Source organism: Sylvia atricapilla, chromosome 23, assembly GCF_009819655.1.
Source record: "Sylvia atricapilla isolate bSylAtr1 chromosome 23, bSylAtr1.pri, whole genome shotgun sequence".
Classification (NCBI taxonomy): domain Eukaryota; kingdom Metazoa; phylum Chordata; class Aves; order Passeriformes; family Sylviidae; genus Sylvia; species Sylvia atricapilla.
In genome coordinates, this window is record NC_089162.1 from 4,441,186 (window position 1) to 4,462,816 (window position 21,631).

General features: G+C 49.6%; 1 protein-coding gene across 3 annotated transcripts; it reads right to left on the minus strand.

Moving 5' to 3' along the window:
- Window positions 1-102: 102 nt before the first annotated feature.
- TBCEL (tubulin folding cofactor E like) lies at window positions 103-20,557 on the minus strand. Of its 3 annotated transcripts, none has more exons than XM_066334878.1 (8): window positions 20,464-20,557; window positions 16,347-16,496; window positions 14,041-14,180; window positions 11,857-12,038; window positions 10,616-10,872; window positions 8,899-9,025; window positions 8,357-8,473; window positions 103-4,298 (listed from the first exon to the last, which is right to left on the minus strand). In XM_066334878.1, exons 2-8 carry the CDS (start codon window positions 16,477-16,479, stop codon window positions 3,980-3,982), a joined length of 1,275 nt encoding a protein of 424 aa, XP_066190975.1. In that variant the 5' UTR covers window positions 16,480-16,496; window positions 20,464-20,557; the 3' UTR covers window positions 103-3,979. The 3 variants fall into 3 exon arrangements, with proteins under 3 accessions (XP_066190975.1, XP_066190976.1, XP_066190974.1); XM_066334879.1 differs by lacking the exon at window positions 20,464-20,557 and adding an exon at window positions 18,134-18,157; XM_066334877.1 differs by lacking the exon at window positions 20,464-20,557 and adding an exon at window positions 16,742-17,066.
- Between the last annotated feature and the right edge of the window lie 1,074 nt (window positions 20,558-21,631).

Below are 21,631 nucleotides of genomic sequence, written 5' to 3' on the forward strand. Positions count from 1 at the left end.
CAAAACCATCATCAGGGCAAAAAAATCCCGACAGTTCTCACTCACACCTCTGGGGTGACAACAAGGGGACACAAAAGTGCAAAGCTCAGGACACTGGGGGGGTTTTGTGTAAAAACTTACATAAGTTTATTGAACTGATCCAAACCAATGACCTATTTTGGCCTGAATTCCACCGCTACGTCTGCGAGCAAACCAAAGGCAAATTGTGGGAGCGGGAGGTGTATCCCCAGGGAGAGCAACCAGAATAAAAAACCAGATGCACTTACAGTTCTTCTTCTTCTTCTTCCTTGAAATTACATATGGATGCAACATTAACAGGGAGGCAAGAATAGATCTTCACGTTTAAATTACATTTGAAGTTTCCAGGAACAGCAGAAAAGCAATCACAGAGGCAAAGGCCCAAGATGGCTGAAGCCCCGCTAACGTTGCTCTGGGGAAGGCGTCTCTCTCCTGCCTACAAAAGTACCACATCCAAACGAGGGAGGCACAGCTGCCAGGAATACGTATTTCAGCCTCTGGGCTGCTTCAAGCACCTCGTTTACATTCTCAAATCTTGCACATGAATAGAACCTACAGAATCTCACTGACAAGCGAGGAGGAGGCAGAGCTTCCTCCGTCAGATTCCAGACCCAAGGAGGAGAGGGCACAGGGACAGCCTGTCCCCAGCAGCACTTCCTCCAAGCCACCACGGGTCACACCTGCCACCAACACCCCTGCAGCTCCCCAAAAAAATGAGGTTACAAATCCCAGCCAGGGAGCAGAGGACAGCCAGCACCCCGTGCATATCCAGAACAGGAATCTGCTTGGAACATCTGGCCAAAACCACGGATATTCAACAGGAACATATCCCAAAACACAAGAGCACGGCGTGGAACTGGGCACACGGAGCCCTGTGACACTTTGGTATACAGCTGCCACCCAAATCCTCGTGGAGCAGGTGCTGTGCCTGCTGCAGGCTGCCCGTGGCAGACTTTTCTGCATCAACTAGCAGGAACAACACAACAGCTCTCGACAACAGTCGCCCTCAGACAGAAGGACACACAAGCCAGGGAAGCTTGAAAATCTATTTTGTTTTCTCAAGGGGATGTGACAGACCCAGAGACCTTTAGATGAAGCAGTGCCTGGACATGGCAGAGGTTTAAATCAAACCTCCTGCACCCACCCTCGGCACCCAAACCTCCTCTCCCACTCAGAACCTTCTCCTCTCGCCCCAAGACATGGTCCCCTGTTGGGTGGCACACACACAGGACCCTTCGCCACAAGGTGTCAGGATTTGGGATATTTTGCCACATCTTTGTGTGACATTTGGTCCCACTTTCCACAGCTGATCATCTGCACATCTCTCTGGGTTTTGGGGCTGAGTCCTTCTCCTTAGGAAGCCAATCAAGGTTTTTGGTTTCTACCCCACGATTGCTCCACAATCTGCACACAATGTGAATGCCTTGAGAAAAACCTTTCCCTGGAGAAGTGGCAGGGTGGTGATCTCAAACCTAAACAGACCAATGAAGCAGATTTGGGCGTCAGCACCAAATCCCCAGCACCTGCTCACCTTCTGCGTTCTCTTTTTCCATCTTCCAGTTCCCACCAGGTCTGTCACAACTAAAATCAGGATTTACTGCCAGTTCTGAGCTGGTGACAGCACCCATCCCTCCATGGACAGCCCAATTTTTAGTGGGCAAACAAACTTAAAAGCACGTACTTGGCTCTTCTTTATCATCCCATTCCACTTTTTAATGGCCTTTGTTTATTCCCTTCTCTGAAACCCAGACACTTAATTGTGCTGGAGAAGTTGGTCAAGAGTTACAGCATCTCATTAATAGCAGGTACAATGCCATAAATACACCCACAGAGGCAATTACTGCTCTGGAGAATTGGGCCAGAGATACTTTTGCATCCCCACAGGTCGCTTGCCTCGGACTCTGCAGCCACTCAGGGATAACCTACTTACACTGGAGGTCAAGGGCTGAAATAGGCTTCTAATATTAAACAACCATATCTTCATAAAACTTTGCTTTATAACAAAATATCTTATTAACCACAACTTTTCCTATTGGTAGGTATGTATATATCATACAGAAGTGTTGGCTTAAGGGTTCTGCTTATCAGGCAGCAAATTATTTTCGCTGCCCAAATGGAAAATACATCTTCAGTAAAGCTCTAGCTTATAAAAGCATCATTTTATGTTACACTGCCAGTATCTCCCTGCTGTTTAGCTTACAGGTACCACGGATCTATGGAAAATCTATGCTACCTATGGAAAATCTCACTCCCTTCCCTATTGCTCATCTCAACGGGGCCAAGAAATTGCTATTTTTGGCAGGGGCACGAGGCACAAATTAGTAACTTGTTTTAAATCCTCCCGTTTTAACCCTTGCTTTGGATAAGGAACTAATCCCCTCTGAACAATCCCCACATCCTAAACCTGAAGACTATGAGATAATAATACTTCATCCCCCTCCCCACTGATCCCACCCCACAATCCAGGTAAAATGTGAAGAGAAATACACAACTCCAAGAATACCAAAGGAGCTCGGTGATGTGGGCAAAAGCATCCTGGGAAAGAAAGTGCACGTGGGGATAAAGGGAGCATTTCAAAATGAAGGTCAGGAGTTCATGTGTAACTAGAGCCCTCGCTGCACAGCTCCAAAAAACTGTTCTGCAGCTGCTTGAGACCAGGAAATTGGGCAAGTCTTGAACTTGGAGCAGGGAAGACACAGGAAAGCGAAACGAGAGAGGGAGAGAGGAAGGAGGATCTCGGTGAGCAGGCAGGGGATCTGCTCTGCAGTGGAGAAAAGGACTACGTGAAGCAGCAGCACGCGATGCCTACGAGGGGCGTGTGGGGGAAGCCAAGAGAGAGGGTGAAACCTGCTGAACAGCCAACGTGAGTCCAGCTGCTTTGCTCCTCCACTGCCAGAGGCTGATCCGAGCCAACACATCCTCCGAGCTGGGGCCCATGGCAGGGACCCCCGGGCAGGGGCCCCGGGGAAAGTGCTAGGTTTGAACTGGTGCAACAGCAACAAACACAAACTTCAACTTGACTCTTCCTCTCTCCCAGGAGAGGAATTTTAGCCATGCCACTTGCAGCAGCCACTGGTACAAGGTGAAGTGCAGGGAGGATCTCTTCAGCATCAGGATGGACAACGGCCAATGGGGGGAAGCTGCTCTTCAACCCCTTGCTGACCTGTTGCTCTAAAAGCCCTTCCAACACAGCTCTCATCCACCACATCCCAAAATTCACTTTCCAACACACCTTTATCCCCACAGGCTGCAGGCACCGTGTGAGATGGGTACAGCAGCCAAAACCTCTTTTTTTTCTCCAAAAAATCAGGTGGATATAGAGCGTGCACTTTGGAAAGAAAGTTTCTTTCTGGGAAGTTCTCCTCCTTTCTCCCCTTTTGTGCACTCACAGAAAGCAAACCAGTGGAGTGAAGTGGATGCACTAAAGTACCTGAGCTCTGAATCAAGCAGAATACTGATGGAGATCTTTCCTGTGAACTCGAGCACAACAAAAGGTTGAGACAGCACCAAGCTGCAAGAAAATACTACAGCAAGCTCGAGCCACAGTTGGATAGCTAGGCCAAAGGGAGCTCTGGTGGAGCAAAACACCAAAAAATTTAGGAAAAAAACCCAACAGGTCAAATTCTGCACCGAGCTGTCTCCTCCCTTATGGACCCTGGCATTGTTTAGCTTGAACAACTGACCATTCATGCCAAATCACGAGTATACCGGAGCATCAAAGGAAACATCAAGGTATTGCCCACACTGAAACACACATCCTGAAGTCAATTGTCACCTCAAGGTCACCTGCAGTGGATGGTGGGCATGGTTCTCAGATCAGGGCACTTCCTCCGGGCTAAGAAATTACCTGCTACAGAAACACAACCAAACCTCAACCAACCAACCGAAATAAAAACCTTGCAAAAAACTCCTCAATGCATGTGTGTGGGTGTGTGGGGGCGTGTGGGTGTGGGCAGAAAGGCTATTTCATCCTGGGCTCCACGTAGATTTTATCTCCATCCCGGATGCCGTAGGAATGCAGCGCCCGCGAGCTGTATTTCATCTCCTCGGGACCAAAAGGAGCTTCCTGGTCCAAGTAGAAGAGCAGCATGTTGCTTGTTGACAGCTGCACCACAGTTTTTAAGTGCTTCTTCAGCTCTGCCACAGTCTGGTCGAGGCGGATGGACATCTCCTCCACCTTGTCCTGGAAGTGAACCTCCACCTTGGCGCTGCTCTGAGGCCGCAGATCCACCACGGCCAAGGGCTCCAGCTTCCCGTACTTGGTCACCAGCTCGTGATACCTGGAAAATGCAACAAGTCCAGAGTTGTGGTGCAGCCAGTGCACGTTTCACAGCTCTGAGAGCTTCCCCACACGAGAAAACGCTGACCCTGATTCCAGCCTGAAGGCCCAGAAAGGCCAAGCACTCCAGTCACTTTGTCCCACAGTCCCCAGGCTGCACCATGGCACTGACACAAGCTCAGGGTCCCACCAGGGAGAAGTATCTTGCTGAGGAAGGTGAAGTTACCACCAGCCTGAGATGTTTGAGCTGACTGGTTTCAAAACAGCTTCCTGGCAGAACTAAGCAGCACAGTTTGGGCTCCTACAGTTTCAGAAATCCCAGCCGTGGCTGCAGTGGGATTTGGAAGAAAGAGAGGATGCTGTGCTCACAACTCCACACCTCCTGCTCCAGTGAAAACACTTCACTGAAGAATGCCAGAACCAAGACAGCGCCCACAAAAAGGACACAACCTTCCATTTAGATTCCCAGTATCTGTGACCTCACGACTTAACTGATCATCAGCCATTCCTGCTGTTCTCCAAGAGGCCAGCTAGGTCCCAAATGTTACACTCCACTGAACACAGGATCATCAAGATCACCAAAGCAAGGTGAGCTGCTGCACAGTTTGAGAGCTGATAACAAACAGGGTACTTCTTGCCAGCTGATCCCTCACGCCTGCTCTAAAACAAGATGGGAATTTTACTAGCAGAGGCACACACTCCACTGTCAGCGTGTCCTTGCAGCCAAGTTCTCTGAGTGCTCTTCCCAAGGTCCCTGCAATGGAAAGTCTGTGTCACCCCCGCCCCCCTGGTATCACTCCCATCGGGCTGGATCTCCCTGCCTGGCTGGGAAAGAGGAGGAGTGGCAGCACAAAACACAATGGGATTGGGATGACAAAGGCTGAGAGCTGCCGGGGACAGGTAACGTTTCAGAGCCCCTGCACAGACAGAAAGGGCTTTGTGCTGCCGATGCCAGGCGGGGCTGAATGCGATGGGCGCGGTGTCACAGCCCCGCAGCAGCGATGGGATCTGGCAGCCTGGGTGACCCCAGGGAGTCCTGCTGGAGGCAGGAATGTTCCTGGAGAACAGCAGCCCCTCTGTGTGCTGGGCACTGAGGTAAGGGCCACAAGGCACTAGGATTTCCCCAGTCCCACGGACACAACCAGAGAGTGCAAAGGTGGGAGAGCACCCTGCTCTCACAGGCACTGGGGTGGTAGGAGCAGCCCCATTTTCCCTTTTTTATCTGGGAAAGCCATTAGTGCTGAGAGAAAACAGCACTCCCCACGTTTAACCCACCTGCAAGCAGAACAAATGCCAGTCAATGTGCCAGCAGTGGGGAAGATTTCTCTTTCTCTGGAAGGATTTGCCAGCAACAACATCCAGTGGAAAAGAGGGAGACAGGGACCCCTCTCTTGCTGCTCCAAACCCTCAAATGGGCCTCCTGTGCCCCTTTGGGACATCCCTTTAATCCTCAGCATCTCTGCTGCTGCAGACCAGCAACAACTTCTGGGCCAGCCACAATTACTGTCATGATTCATGCACTGAGACTGAACTGGGCTGATGGTGGGGAGAGGATAAAGAGGGGGACAAATTTCAGACAAGCTGAGAGAGAGAACCACCACGAGAGAGCGACGATTATCCAACTATGTGCTGTAAATATGTGGTGGGTCAAGCTGTCTGAAATTTTCTTGTGTTGAGGAAGGGCAGAAGGAGCTTTGCAGCCTGCTCTTTAGCATGTGAGCTGCAAAACAACGTGTGTGAGTGACTGGCTGCCCTCCAATCAATCAGGACCGAGGCAGAATGGCACATGGATGTTTTGGACCCCAATAATAGGCACCCTGGAGACTTTTCTAATCACCCCTTGCAGCCTGGCAGACACTGAGGCTGCTGAAGATCTGAGCCTGGCTGAAAGAGCCTGTGATACTCTGCAGATAAACAGTGGAGCAGACAAGCAGAGGGCTCATTAAAACCCCCCAGACACGAGGACGTCACTCCACAAGACAGCCAATATTGGATTGTGCTCCCTTATAGCCACGACATCCACAGAGATAAATTGTTCCTTCCATTTCCCTGCCTGATCCCTTCCAGCTGCAGACAGCAATGCAGCAAGCAGGGGGGTTCTGGTGACAGAGCTTATCACAGGCTGCACCTTGCCAGTCCAGAGGGGGGAAGCTGTCCTCTGCTCCCACTGGGAACTTTTCTGTGCTCAAGTTGTTCTCCCTCTGCTCGAGGCAGCGCTGCAATGCAGATGTCAGACCCCAGCCACAACATGTGTGTGCTGATTAGTTTCTAATTGACAAACCACTTTCGGAGCCACCACACCAGATTTGGGAGCGAGGAAGGGGAAGCTTTAGCAACAAACAGACACAAAATCCTTCTGCAAGGAATGCCAGGTCTCCCTTCGGACAAGGGCTGCTGATTGTGGGTCCAGGAACTGAAACCCTGCACTGGGGACACTCTCAGCCATCTGCAGCCTCACTAGAAAAGAGTCTGCACCCAGCCCCTCCAGGACAGAACAAGCCTCTCTGGTAGCTGCAGAAATCTACTGGAAATACTGCACAGATGAAGGGATTTGGACAAAGAGGCCATTGACCATGAAAAAAGCAGTAGCAGTGTTTAAAGGCTAAGAAGTCTGAGGGGGAGGTAAATTTTTGAGCATAATGTTGGCGTGTTGGTCAAAATTAGCCTGGTTTTCTAGGATGGGTGAGATGCCACCTGCAACCCAATCCCAGTGGTGTGTGGTGATGTGTAACATACATCCTGTTCCCAAAACCCATGTCCTCGCATCATGAGTGCCTAAAGCTGGACCCCACTGTGTCCTTCCCAGCAATATATGGATCACTGACATTCTGTCACCACCAAACACATGAAATATGAAAAGTTATGGAAATTAATCCCTTTTGGGAGCAGCACCATGAGCTCACAGTCCCAGTCTCCCCCTCCTCTCCTGCATTCTGTCTCTGCTGTTATCCCTTCCAATATTTCCTTCAATTTTTACGCTTCAAGGCCCTCTAAAATTACAAGTCAGGACTTGTCCTCAGAAAAAGGACCAGCTGTCTTGTCTCCCTCTGCCTCTGAACTGACCCCAGCATGCTTTTAACAAATATTATAATCACTGACCCTATTAATATTCACACAAAATGCCATGCTCTCATTCCCCATTCCAGCCTTCCCACTCCCTTACTGGACTGACAAGTCAATATCCAGTGCTTTAGAAAAACAAGAGGCATTTTAGCCGAGAGTTAAGCAGAGGAAAACACTGAGCAGATTCCATTTGCACCTCCATTATTCATGCCAGGCCACACCTGTGACATTCAGTGTGTCCCCACCTCTGTTTGTGCCCTCAGTCACACACACACTCCTGTCCTACCCCTTTTCTGTAAAAAAAGGATAATAAAGCTTTGCTGTGCAAAAGCACATGAGGGTTTAGGGCTGAGTGCAGGTAAAGGCAGGACCATGGCCTGATGCTCCATGGTCCCTCCTCAGCCCATTAGAAGCAGTAAGTGGATGCTGGCACAAAAAAGATACAGACTGAACAGCATCTGTCCGAGTTCATTAGTTTACCAAGACGAACGGATCATTGGAGGTACTTTTTTGGCAAAGAAAACCCATCAGACTTGTGATTTGCAGGCCTGAAAGTGAGAGGACAGCTTCCCCTTGCCAGCCACATTGCACACACCAGATGGTCCAGAGGATTAGATGCCCTGGCCTGGCAGTGTCCTGGGCACGAGTGTCCTTTGTGCACTCCCAAACACAGGTGGATTATGAAGGGAGCCACGGAAGAGGCCAAGAAACAATGAAGGTCATGAACTGACCAGTCCTGTTGTTTAATGGCAATTGACACAGGCACTTTTAAGACCAAATCTGACTCAGGAGTGACCCTACAAATCATCAGACAACAATAATATAACAATTTCAGCCCAAACAGACTAAAGGAAGCAAGGCCGGAGGAAGGTGAGGGATGTCTTTATCGTGGAACAGCTGGCACATATTTCCCAATCCCCACCCTTCTGTCCCTGCTCTCCACTGCAGGAATTCCTACCTGAATCCCTACCTGCAGGAATTCCAGAGAATTCCTACCTGAAGGGGACCTCCTCCTCGGGGAACTCCATGTAATAGCGGATGAAGAAGCGCTCCGAGTCCTCCCGCTCGCCGTCGGCCACGATGCTGCCGTTGAGTTTGGTGATGGATGGCAACCTGCAGGCACACACCAAGAGCCACAGTCAGACAGCAGGGGAGCCCACACAGCCTCACCAACAAGGCAGCCACATCAAAACTGCCTCAGCTTTAACAGCATGAGAGTTCCTGCCAGGAAGCTCAGGCTTCGATCCCTTAGAGAGAGTGGGGAAAGTTCCAGGTAGTTTCTCGAGAATATTCAAGATTTAATATTTTCATTTCACCACAGATACGCACCACACGTGCACAGATTCGTAGGAGACTCACAAAATACCCTGAGCAGTCAGATTTAACATTTTCATTTCTCTAGCTTTTCCATAAAATAAGCTCCAAACTTTCTGCATTTACACAGAACTTCCTCTCCTGCCAGCTTCTTCCTCGGATTACCTGCTCCCACCCCTTCCTTGCCTTGTCACGTTTCTGGTGAGCAGAACAAACCACCAGACCTGGCTATTAGCAGCTTCCTGCGCTCCTCGGTGGTGTAAGACTGCAGCAGAGGAATTCCCAGCAATTTCACTTCCTCCAGCTTGGGGAAAGAGTTTAACTTGTCAATGTCTTCCCAGCAATGCAGACCTGCTCAGGAGGAAAGATTTGTGTTAACAAACACAGAAAACATATCATGGATCCAAGATAATCAAAGAACATATGTGACAGGAGAGTGTCACTGCTGTTCCTTTGAGAAGTTGGCTTTTTGCTCACGATGTGCTGCTACAAAAAAAAAAAAAAATCACCATTTGCTTCCAAGACAGAGGAGCTGAAATTCTCTTGTGCCATTTCAAGGTCTAGAAGGATGCTCTCCATGGCTTTTTTATGGACCACTCAGCCTTTGGCCTCACTGCTGGGGACTGACCAGCATCAGTGATGTTGTGTCTATAAAGGGATGCTGCCTTCAGAGTGTTAAAGTCACCAGCACTCCTTTCATTCCAGGCATCACTGAACAGCCATCAAATGACTTTACCTCATGTACACAACCACCCTGGGTCCCATTTCTGCTCACAACCCAATGGTGAAGCAGTCCCAGAAGCCATCCAGCCATTTAATGAAAAAGGTTTTAACTCGTTTTCAGCCCCCTTAAGACCTGACACTTGGCATAACAAAGCAAGCAGGAGGGCAAAAGAAAACAAAGCTGAGGATTGAGCACAGCAGAGCCGTGACTGTGTGGTGAGAGCAACAAAACTCATCTTGGAGTCTTCACCTGCCAGAACTTCAGAGTGCAGCAGCTTTCTCTAAAACCCCAAAAAACTTTTAACAAGCTCCTTGGGATTCCTGTTTGACTTTCAGCTCCCAAAACATCAAAATGCAACACAGAGCCCAGAGTTCTTAAGCACCTGGCATCAAAACTGCAAAACTACTTACCAGAGGAGCACTTGTTCCTCGATGAGACAGTGCTTTCAAATGCAGCTTAACAGGCTTTTCCTCCTCTAGTTAAGCTTTTATTACAGGGATTCCTTGATGCTCACATTGTAGGGCATGTTAATGAAGTCCCTTCTACCTGCCTGACACTTCAGCAGCACTGGCACAGCATATAAAGCTGTAAAGAACAAAAGCTGCTGGTGCATGAAGCACTCCTGCAGATGAATTTCTGGTGTACGTGTCACACACAAACACGTCACAGCCCCCACGAGCTGCCCTGCAGCTCCTTCTCTCCCAGCACAGGGTGCTCTTCCCAATATTCCAACTGCTCATTCTCTTTCTGGAGCGTTGGCTGAAAATTCTCTGGGGCTGGAGTGTAAAAGCAGCTTCCAGCATCACTCGTGAGGCTGTAACGACTGAGCACAGATGACAGGCAGCTTCTGCTGGGGATGCTTGATCCACGCTGCACATACCTGCACATGTCCTCATTTCACCCGAGATAAAGCAGGGAATAAAGGGGAAATGGGATTCTTTCATCCCCTGCACTGCCAGACATTTATTTATCCTTCCCCAGCCAGGAGTACCTGAGGAAGGGATAGGAAACAGAGGGAAACTACCAACATAAAAAAACCTTCCCAACTCATTTTTGACTAACTGGTCCACACTGCTCTGACTCATCTTTTGAGAATGACTGACTACCCAAAGCAGCAGGAAAATCCCACAGATGGGCAAGTTCATTGCTTGTCATCTGTACAGCAGGAGAGACTCTGATCAACCAACAAAACCCATCCCCAGCTTCCAGGCTCTCACCTGACTTGTGCAAGTTGATGGATCTTAGGTTGGGGAAGAGCCTTGCCAGGGAATCTTCTGACTCTTCAATGGTGGTGAGGTTGTTGTTAGCCAGGATAAGCGTGTCCAGTGATGGGAACATAATTCCCAGCTTTCGAATTTCAGTCCAGTCTTGAAGGTTATTGTCAGTTATGTGGAGTAGCTTGAGAGACTGACAGCAAACTGGAGAACAAGACACTGTTTCGTAGTCATTAAGGCACAGGAAGAGCTCCTCCAAGCTGCACAGGGCAGAAAGGATCACGTCATCAATTTTATGTGACTTTAAGATAATTTTCTGTACCAGCTCTGAGAACTTTGGTGTAGAGAAGGCCTTTGAGCACTGCACATAGAGTGTCTCAACTACATCTCTGCTCCCAGACGTATCTTCAGAGATTTAAAAAACCTTTTAAGTGTTCCCTGAGTCTCTCCCAGTATTGTGTAACAGATTGGTTGGGGTTGTCTTCCATATTGGTGCCCAACAAGCCACCAACCCAGCTCCAACAGTGACTGGGGCCTGCTCCTAGTGCTCTCAGCTTAATTTAAAATGGGGTTTTGATACAACACTGATGATGATTTTTTCCCCTACATCACTGCCATGGATTCCTATTAAAGAAAGAACAGATCCCATTAAAGAAAAAGCAGGTCCCACTAAGTTTTCAGACAACTGAACTCTCACAATACCAGAGAAGTATAGGTTGGCCACACAGGACATGCTGCTGGCATCATCTCTGCTTACAAAGCCACACAAAGAGGGATCTGTCATCAAAACAAATCCACTGAGGACATCCATGGGAGCAGAATGCCAAGGTGGCCCGTGACCAAACCACAGAAATCAACACCTTAGCCGAGAAAAGCAGGATGAAATATTCCTTGACAAGTGGCCAGACCCTCAGAGGTACCTCTCATTTAACAGGTATGCCCTGCACCATTCACTGCACAGTGACTCACAGGGAAGTGTGACCCTCCTACATTTTTGGGGTCATCATCCATCTCTGGTATTTAGGTTTGGAGGAGGAGAAGGCCTGGGCTTTGCAGCACTGCCCAAGTTTGGTTTTCAGAACAACGCAATTGGGAACTCACCTGGAGTTCCCAAACTCCCAAAGGAAAACATCCCTTTTTCTCTACCGCTGTTTGCATCCTCACAGCCCCCTCAACCCTCCCCACACGACTCCAAAACCCAGCCTTGTCCTGAGGGCAGTAAACCCCCAGGTTCCCAGGCTTACTCTGGTAATTCCTGCAGGATGGTGTGCACTGTTTCCCAGGAAGCTTTGCTGTTGTTGAGCACAAGTTTGCGGACGCCAGCGAAAGACCCAGCGCAACTTCTCTCTAAAACGGACAAACTGAGAGGGTTGGAACTCAGGTTTAGAAACTCCAGGTGGGGGACGTTGGACACAATTTTACTGACCTGAGTGGGGAGGGAAGAAAAACAAAAAAAACCAAAAACAAACAAACAAACAAACAAAAAAAAAAAAAACAAAAAAAAAATAGAAAGAAAGAAATGTGTGTCAGGCAGTAATCGGACCTCTGGCAATAATATCCCACACCTCCTAAAAGGGGCCCTGTGGAATCACCACAAAGCAGTGATATGGGGAAAAACATAGGGATATCTACCTGTAATTCATACTCCAGCCATTCCTGATCTAGATGGATGGGCTAATTACTCATTCTCCTCAAGAGTTCATTTCATTACACTCTAGGAGCAGCTTGATAAGAAAAAGGCAGTCCCTTGGGAGAGGCCATAAATCCACCTGAACCCCAAGGCTGAGCAGCCGCAGGTTCCAGGAGCCAGCCCTCGCTCACAGGGGGCCATGGGCTCTTCTCCTGCCTCCACGGCCAACACTGAGCCCTTGTCCAGCTTCCCACTGCTCCCCACAGAGCTCAGCCAGCCCCTAATTCCCTCCTGGACTGCAGAACTGAGTGGGAAGCAGCTTCCAACACCAGCGGATATCAATGCAGAAAATAATTCTGAGCACACCTGGCTGGAGAGCTCCACCCCACAAAGCTTTGGGATGGGCGGAGATGGGCAGACCATGGCACACAGAGGTCAATAAATGACCCAGCTGTTGGCAAAGGGTGATTGTCTCATGAATTCAAGTGTGGCAAAGATGAGGTAATGAGCCTGCCTCACTTCACACCTCCTCTCAGGTGATGACATGGTTTGGGTGCTACACTTCAGGAATTAAGTAGAGAAACTGGATGGCATCAGTCCAGCAAAAACAAAGGATTTAGGAGAAATGGCTCATGATGGATGCTTGGAAGAAGGGTGTTTTTTCAGTATTATAATAAAATAAGGAAAGGAGGCATTAAAGTTCTTCTTAGTGGGTATAAAAAGCTGTTGTATAAGGAACAGTGGTGATGCTCCTCCTGCCTGCTGAGAACAGGGCAGGCTGAAATTGGCTGAAATTGCAGCACAGGAGACTTAAATTACACAGTTTAGCCTATGAGGTTATTAGCTAAGCATGGGAAAAGGCTACCCAGGGATCTGGAATCCCCAGCATGGGCAGGTTTTAGGGGTGGGGAGATATTTATCTGGTGTGGATGGGCTGTGAAAACTTAATCCTGTCTCAGAGGAAGGGGCCAGCACACACAGAAGCCTTTCAGTTCCAGGGCAGCCTGAAGAGACTGAGCACAGAGCAGGGTGTGAGATGTGCAGCTTGTGAGTGACCAGTGAATGAGCAGATATGAGGGCAGCCCCACTGAGCTGGGACACTGCAAACACTGCATTCCCTCCCTGCTTAAAGACATGAGAATCTGATGGCACAAACCCTCATGATATCCTGGGGTTTTTTTCCACACAGTTCCAACAATAAACACTAACATAAAAGCAGAGCATAATCCGGTGAGGAACTTAATGACACTTGAATGGATTGAGATTGTTTCACTCCTGTTACATTGCATTTATTGAGCATTATTTCATCCAAGCACTTCAAAGGATTTTACAACAGCATTTAGCATTAATTAATGAGGCTGCAGAAAAACCCTTTATAGTAAATATTATTAAATCTGTTCTGCAGATAAAGCAACAAATGTGGAGAGGGAATAAATACCTTGCCCACCATCACAGTGGCAAAGCTGGGAATCAACTGCCAGCTACTCTGCTAAAAACTAAACTGCTCATTAACTTCTTGGTATTAGAAATGCCAGTTCCACTGCTTTGCATGATGATATAAAATAAAAATACAGATTTTTCACCCACGGGCCATGACTATAAATCACAAGGTAAAGGAGTGAAGTGCCACACTGGATTAATTTCATCACATGTATTGCTCAGTTGCTGTCGCAGTAAATAAACATCACCTTCAAAAATGAAAGAGGAGCCACAAAAATGGAACTCTCATCAAAGCAACGCATTTGCAGCCAGTAATAGCTGTGAAAGGCACCCAGCAAGGTGCCCATCACCATTTTACCTCGTGCCAGTCTTCCAGTTTGTTGTCAGAGAGGTCAAGCTCAAAGACGTGGGCGCAGAAGGCGGCGATCTCGTTCTCGTCCCCGGCACAGGTGATGCCACAGCTGTTGAGCACCAGCACACTGGGCAGGTTCAGGCGGTCTGGCACAGGGAAAAACAGAAGCTGCCTCTGCTCAGCACTGCCCTGCAGTCACAGAACCCAGCCCCAAACCCAGCCAGCAAGAGAAATCCAGCAGTAATGTCAGAACTTACACCAATTCCAGGTTAAACACGGATTTTATAACTGACACCGCCCTGAAGTCTCGGTTGTAAACATGAAGTACCACTCCTATCAGTGCTCTTCAGTTTCCCCGTGTATTTCTGTGTATTTCAGGCCTGTCCTTTGTCATTTATGGCCTGTCTCCTATCAGTCCTTGCCACAACTTCTGCTCTTCCCCAGGCAGCTGCTGCTGCAGATAGGACACAGGACTAGGGGAGTGCCAGCTGCACAGTCAGGCTCACTTATCCTCTTACTCTGAGCCCACATGGGCCCAATAACAGCCAGGAGGTATTTAAACATTTCTTAGGAGGCATTTAAACTTTTCTTAGCAGGCATTTAAACATTTTCTTTCTAACCTCTCCCTTCCCAAGGTTCAGTGCAGAGCATTCAGCATTCATGCAGAAACTCAGGTCTCTGCTCTGCCTTTCCATTTCTGCTTTGGTTTTGCTCCAGCTCCTCCTCAGACAGGTAAATGTATTCAAAGCTACAAGCAAGGACTTGGACCTCCATCACAGCCTGCTGTGCTGAGGCTAAACCATGACAAAAAGCTGGGGGTTTGTAACAGGAAACAATTTCCACACAAGAAAGCCAGGTTGAGGCAAGGCAAGCCATCAGCTTACACTCGTTCATGTATAACATGGTTCTCCCACCTCTCTGAAATCCATTAAAATCTAACCACAAGCTTTTTCCTAAATAGGTGGCCCCTTTTCTCCTTAACACTTGACAGCTGCACCACTAGAAAGGGATTCTAGCAGCAAACAATTACCTGGAGTGATCTGGGTTTCCAAGTTTTCTGGCTCCCAAGTGTTTGGTTTCTTAAAAGGACAACGTGACACTTTGGGAATTACCAGTGCAGTATTTGTAAGTCATGTCTCAGTCACGTTTTAAGACGTGGCCTCTTTTCAGCACCCAAACAGCTCAGGTCAGCAGGAGAGAGGTAAAATTATCTGCAGGGAGAGCACTGCCTGAACATTCCATCAGGCCATTTTTCTGTTCTTGTTCATTTTGAGAGCGTTTTATCCTCAACTGAACTCAGGCCCTTTTTTCTCCTCTGTCAAACCCAGTTATTGGAAACTTCATCCAGCTGATTTCATGGCTATTTCCCCCTTTGGGGCTGGTTATGACACAAATTGACCTGATGGATGTTTGGATTACTCCTACAGATCATGATGGGCAAGATGTGTGACACAAAGAAAGGGCAGCTCTGATGGGATCAATGCAAATCTCAGACCCAAACCAAGAATTAAATGCGTGAGGGAAGACTAAAGGGTGTCACATGGATCTAGTTCAGAGGAGATGGTGACACAGATTCTGCAGTCTGGGAGGCTCAAGGACATTCACGAGCAGCACAGAGCTCCAGACACACATCTGGCTAAATTCCCTCCAGGCAGCAAGGTCAGGAGCACAGGAGAGGGGAATTCTCCACTAGGTCACAAAGCCTTTGGTGCCTTGAGAAGAGAAAGTACACTGCAAGAAAAGCAGCCTGCCTGGAGGTTCAACAACTCCTCACTCTGCTTGAAATATGTCCCCTCCTGTGTACACTGAGCTCCTGTCCCTGCAGGCATCAAAGCAAGCTGGTGGCATAGGGAATAACCTCACATTTAGGTATTTTATGTATTTTTAAGTCATCTCTGCCAAAACACCTGTTGCTGCAGCCAATAATAAAATAGGATCAGTGGCCTGAAGAAAAGTTCAGGACTGCTGAACCCTCAAAACACAGACTGCACGGGGCCTTAGGTCCATCTTTCATTCACAGGACTGGAAATTGGTGATCCAATTGGTGAAATTGGAATTGGAAGCTCCCTTCCAACCCAAATAATTCTATTCTGTTCTCTAATTCTGATTCTGTCGTGTTGTAGAGAAATTCAGGTTTTTTACAGCAACCAGCTCAGTCACTTTCTACCTTTGTTCGATTCCAGTCTCTCAACTCTCCAGTGAAAAAAAACCATGTTGTGATGGTTCTTTTTCTAGGCAATTCAAGGTGATTCCTCTTTCAGTTGATTCCTCCCAGCACCCCCTCCCAGATGCTCAGAAAGATCTGAATTTACCTTTCATGGGTGAGCCCTGTGGAGTTGCTGGGACATGCACCCCCATGCCAGGCCCACGGCGGTAGGGGAAGTTCTCAGGGCTGTATTTCTCACACAGAACTTGCATGAAACTCCTTCCACTGGGCTGGTCCATGCTCCCTTCTTGGACTTCTGGTTAAAGAAGAGAAAAACAGAGCACATGAGCAGGCAGCAAGTAACACTCACTTCTGATAGCAGTGCTTGAGAACACAGGGAAAGCAAGCAGATGGGTCACAGGTTTTATTTCTGAGCTCCAGATCATCCACCAGCTCCTGTTTCAAACTCAAGATTAAAGTGAAACATTACATGGACCCAAAGCCAGAGGGTTTGGTGCTGTACAAACAGAGGACTAGAGGCCAAGTTCAAGGTCTCCTTACCCCACATGCTCTTCCAGGATAACTCCATGCTGCAAAAGGTGACTCCTGTACTTGTCACTTGTGCCCCTCCCACGAGGACTGTGAGAAATGCACAGCTCTTCTCAAGCACATTTCCAGGGCAGGCAGGAGGGGAAGGAGCAAACAGCTGTTTGTGAGGAGGAGATTGCTCCAACAGCTGTTTGCCAACTTCCCCTTTCTGCTGTGTCACTGAACATGGCCTGGCCAGGCCGAGAGGCAACTTCTGCCAATTCCATTCTGCAGCTGCCTAATGCATCTGGGAGATAATAACCGTGCCCTGTGTATCTGGGCACGGCACAGAACAGCACAGGAAGCAAGGCTGGCCTCCTCACAGCCTGCTGAGCTGCCTGAGAGATACTGAGAGTCACCTGGGAGTGTTTTTGGCACCAGGAGCCCTCCATGGTCCTGCCCAGTTGGGACTCAGCCTCACTCTTTGCCCTGTTTTCCCAGTGCACTTGGCATTTGATGTGTTTGTCACACAGGAGCAGAGTTCATCAACGAAGACATTGTTGTTTCCAGATGTCTCCTAGTCCTGCTGCCCATGATGGACACAGCAGCACAATCCTGAACGTGCAGGAACCAGTGCAGGTCTCCTGCACTGCACAATGAGTCATAGGGCAGCTTTTCCACTAATTACTGCACAATTACATTTTTAGACCTCAGGCTGGAGCCACACATTCATTGCAAGTCATGTTGCTAATCTTGAATTAAAGTTTCTTTCCCTTAGACTTGTTACAAGCAAGGATATAAATCTAAATATAAAATTATAAGCAAAAGTGATATTCACTAAGGTTCCCATCGCTGAGAATCACCTGTTTATCAAGTTCCACTTCACTTCTTCATGACCAGGCCACCTAAAACCCACCAACCAAAAGGATTTGAGTACAATAAGCAGCAATTGATTGAAGCATCTTATCATTTTTATATTCCATACAAAGTTTAAATACCACAAATAGGAACTTACAGGATTAGTCTTTAAAAAAAAAACCCAAAAAACCATTTTCATCTCTCAGCAGCTTGGTTGATTCATAGCTCAAAATTGACTCATGTCACTACTCTATCTGGAATCAAAATATAAATCCTCAAACTGGAGTTTGATTGGAACAAAGCATTTAGTTTTAGGCTAAACCATTCCACATGGTACAGGAACAATGTGCACTGACAGCCAAGGCTGAAAGGCCTCGTCCCAGAGTGGTTTGGGAGCTCAGCACCATCCACACACAGCCAGGGCTTTCCAAACACACATTCAGACCTCCTGGTCTGGAAATTCTGGAACTCCCATGTGCATAAAGCCCTCTGTCCTTCACGTGGCTCTTCTGTCCCTTTTTATCTGCTGAACAAACATCAGCTGGAAATTCCACAGGAGAAACTCACCTTAGAGGCAAAAAATGGTGTTTTCAGCCACAGTGTGAGAGCAATCCAGAACTGAGCAGAAAAACTACTGACATTTACATCCAACAGCTTTGAATCCCCAACATCTTCTTCCTCAAGCTCTACTTTTGAACCCCAGTGCCACTGTGAGATGACAAAAATGTCGTGGAGTGGGCAGTCACCTTTCCCACCTCCCTTCCCGTGGGATTTCACGTCCCCTGTAATCATCTGAATCCCTACAATCCCTGGGAGCAAGGAGCAGCAGGATGTGCACAGGGAATGACAGGTTTCAGGGGAATGCTGTCAGCACAAGGGCAGGACAGGGTGACCTGCAAGGTGCACGTTTCTGAGTGTGTCCCTGCTGACAGCACGAGGAACAACTCAGGGCTCAAAATAACTCTGGCTTTTCTAAATGACAGCACAGGGTGCAAACGAGGTGCTTGGGCTTTGAGAGGTGTCAACAAATGGCCTTTGTTGTTATATTTAAGTGCTCTGCTGCAGGGCTCTGGCCCCAGTGAAGAAGGACAGAGAATCCCAGAGTGGTTTAGGTTGGAAGGGACCTTAAAATAATCTCATTCCAATCCTTCATTCCAACACCTTCCACTGTCCCAGGTTGCTCCAAGCCCCATCCAGCCTGGCCTTGGACACTTCCAGGGATCCAGGGGCAGCCACAGCTTCTCTGGGAACTCTGTGCCAGGGCCTGTCCACCCTCCCAGGGAGGAATTTCTCCCTGATATCCAGCCTAAAGCCACTCTCGACACTTTAAAGCCATTTCCTCTTATCCTGTCACTCCAGGCCCTTGGAAACAGTCCATCTGTCTCCCTGCAAGCACTGGAAGGTCACAATGAGATCACCCCAAAGCTTCTCCTCTCCAGCTAAACAATCCCAACTCTCCCAGCAGAGCTGTTCTATCCCTCTGGTCATCCTGGAGCCTGGCTGGACTGTCCCCAACAGCTCCAGGTCTTTCCTGTGCTGGGATTCCCAAGCTGGAAGCAGCACTGGGAAGTGTCTGGAAAGAGGAGCACGACCCTGACTGATTCCAGGGAAACCAATGTGCTGCTGCAGCTGATGGGTGAAAAGAGAACACTAAAACCAGCATGGAAAATATTTCCATCCCCTGTGCTGGGAGCTTTCCAGGAGAAGAAGAGACCCTTCAGGAGAATGACATCATTAATGACATGCTAATGAAATTCCAGTGCCACTCAAAAGCCTTCAGGGCATGTCCTGAATAGTCACACACCAAACACATCCTGACACGTTTGTACACACGGAAAACAAAAACAAAATAAAACATCGCTCTGCAAGCAGCTGGAACATTGTTCTCCCCAGACATGATTCAGGGAAATTATTTTTGAGATGGTCTCGAGAGAGAAGTGAATCACAGAATGGTTTGGGCTGGAAGGGAACCTAGAAGATCATCTAGTTCCACCCCTCCGTGCTGTGGGCAGGGAAATCCCAGCGGGATTTTTCAGGAATTATAGCAGGGCAGGGAACCTGACCCTCTGAGCCACCAGGACAAACCACCCAAGCAGGTGAAACTCTGTCAAGGCCCCCATCAAACCCAGCAGGGCTGTTTGTCCCCACAGCACAGCACTGTGCTGAGGACACCAGAGAGCACACGGGAGACACCTGAGTTATCCATTGGCACACTCCTGGCCTGACTCTGACCCTGTCCCACGGCACCAGCAGTCATTCCCTGCTGGAATCCCCTGTCCGTGCGGAGCCAGCCCCGTCCTGTCCGGGGCAGGACGAGCCCATAGCTGCCTCCTGACACCTTGAGGCCCGCAGCCCTGAGCCCCCAAAGGCTCTCTGCAGCCCTCACACGGCCTGTCCCTGTCCCCTCACACGGCCTGTCCCTGTCCCCTTACATGGCCTGTCCCCGTCCCATCACACGGCCTGTCGCCATCCCCTCACACCGCCTGTCCCTGTCCCCTCACACGGCCTGTCGCCATCCCCTCACACCGCCTGTCCCCTCATGCAGCCTAAGCCTGTCCCCTTACACAGTGTGTCATCATCCCTTTACACAGCTTGTCTCCATCCCCTCACACCGCCTGTCCCTGTCCCCTTACACAGCCTGTCTCCCTCCTCTCACCCTGACCCTGTCCCCGTCCCCTCACAGACCCTGTCCCCGTCCCCTCACACGGCCCCGGGCTGGCCCCGGCTGACAGCGGCCTCCGCTCCGCTCCCGCACCGCGCCGCTGCCGCAGCCGCTGCCGGAGCCGGAGCCGGGTGGTTCCAGGGGTGCCCGGGCGGTGGCGGGGGCTGCCGGCGGCCCCGCTGTCCCCTGTTGTCCCCTGTTGTCCCCTGTCCCCCCCTGTCCCCGCCGCTCTCACCCAGGCCCGGCGGCCGCGTCCCGCATCGACCCGGAAGCAGCTCCAAACATCACGTGACGCCGCGCGCGGTCACGTGGCGGGGACGCGCCTCCCGTTGCCGCGGAGACGGCGACGCCGATGACGTCATCACTGTCACCAAGGAGGGTTTCCTCGGGATGCGACGGGAAGAGCGGCGCCAGCGCATCGGGGAGGGGATCCTGCCCCTCTGCTCAGCCCTGCGAGGAGCATCGGGAGCGCCGTGTGCAGCTCTGGGCTGCTCAGCACAGCAGGGACAGGGACAGGGACAGCCTGCAGCGGGGCCAGCGGAGGGTGACAAAGGTGAAGGGACGCGAGCATCTCCCTGGAGAAGGAGCTGGGGCTGCTCAGGACCTCAGCCCTGTTTGCGGGGAGGGCTCCGAGCAGGGCCCAGGCTCTGCTGCCAGGGCCCAGCAGTGGCACAAGGGGAATGGGCAGGGATTTATCCCAGAAATTCCACCTGGACAAGAGGAAGAATTTTCTAACTCAGTGACCAAGTCCTGAACAGGCTGCCCAGAGAGAATGGGGAGTCACTCCCGCTGGAGAGATTCCAGAACCGCCTGGACACAACCCTGTGCCTTGGGATGACCCTGCTGGAGCAGGGAGGACCAGGTGACCCACGGAGGTCTCTTTGCCCTGTCCCAGTCTGTCATTCTGTGATGCCACACAGAGATGGTGCCAAGCTCCCTGCAGTGCCAGGGCCCAGCTCTGGGCAGCCCACGGTCCTGCTGCAGCCAGATACATAAAATTATCAAAAATACCAAATGATTATGCAAACCCATAACCATTGCACGTTCGGGATGTGAAATGGCAGCAGCATTGGCTGCAGTGGCTCATGCAGCAGCTACACCCCTTTGCTGGCAGTGCCCTTTACCTGTTCACCCATTTCTCTCCTGTTTACTCTGTGCTGCACCTCCTTTTCTGTAGTGGCTGGTCAAGGACAGGATTATAGAATCCCAGCTTGATTTGGGTTGGAAAGGACCTTAAAGCTCACCCCATTCCACCCTTCTGGATGGGCAGGGACGCCTTCTGCTAGCCCAGGCTGCTCCAAGCCTGACCTGGATGATAAATCGTGCTGAGAGTGGGGACAAATCCACCCAGCCTGGTTGCCCACCTCCATCCTTGCATGGCAGGAATCAGAAACTGCCTGAAG

Coding starts and splice junctions, on each gene's coding strand:
- TBCEL (XM_066334877.1), bottom strand. CDS start 16,769: ATGGAGTTATCCTGGAAGAGCATGTGGG. Junction 16,497..16,741: donor ATCCTGGAAGAGCATGTGGG/GTAAGGAGACCT, acceptor TTCTTTAACCAG/AAGTCCAAGAAGGGAGCATG. Junction 8,474..8,898: donor AGGAAGCTGCTAATAGCCAG/GTCTGGTGGTTT, acceptor GTGTGCCTGCAG/GTTGCCATCCATCACCAAAC.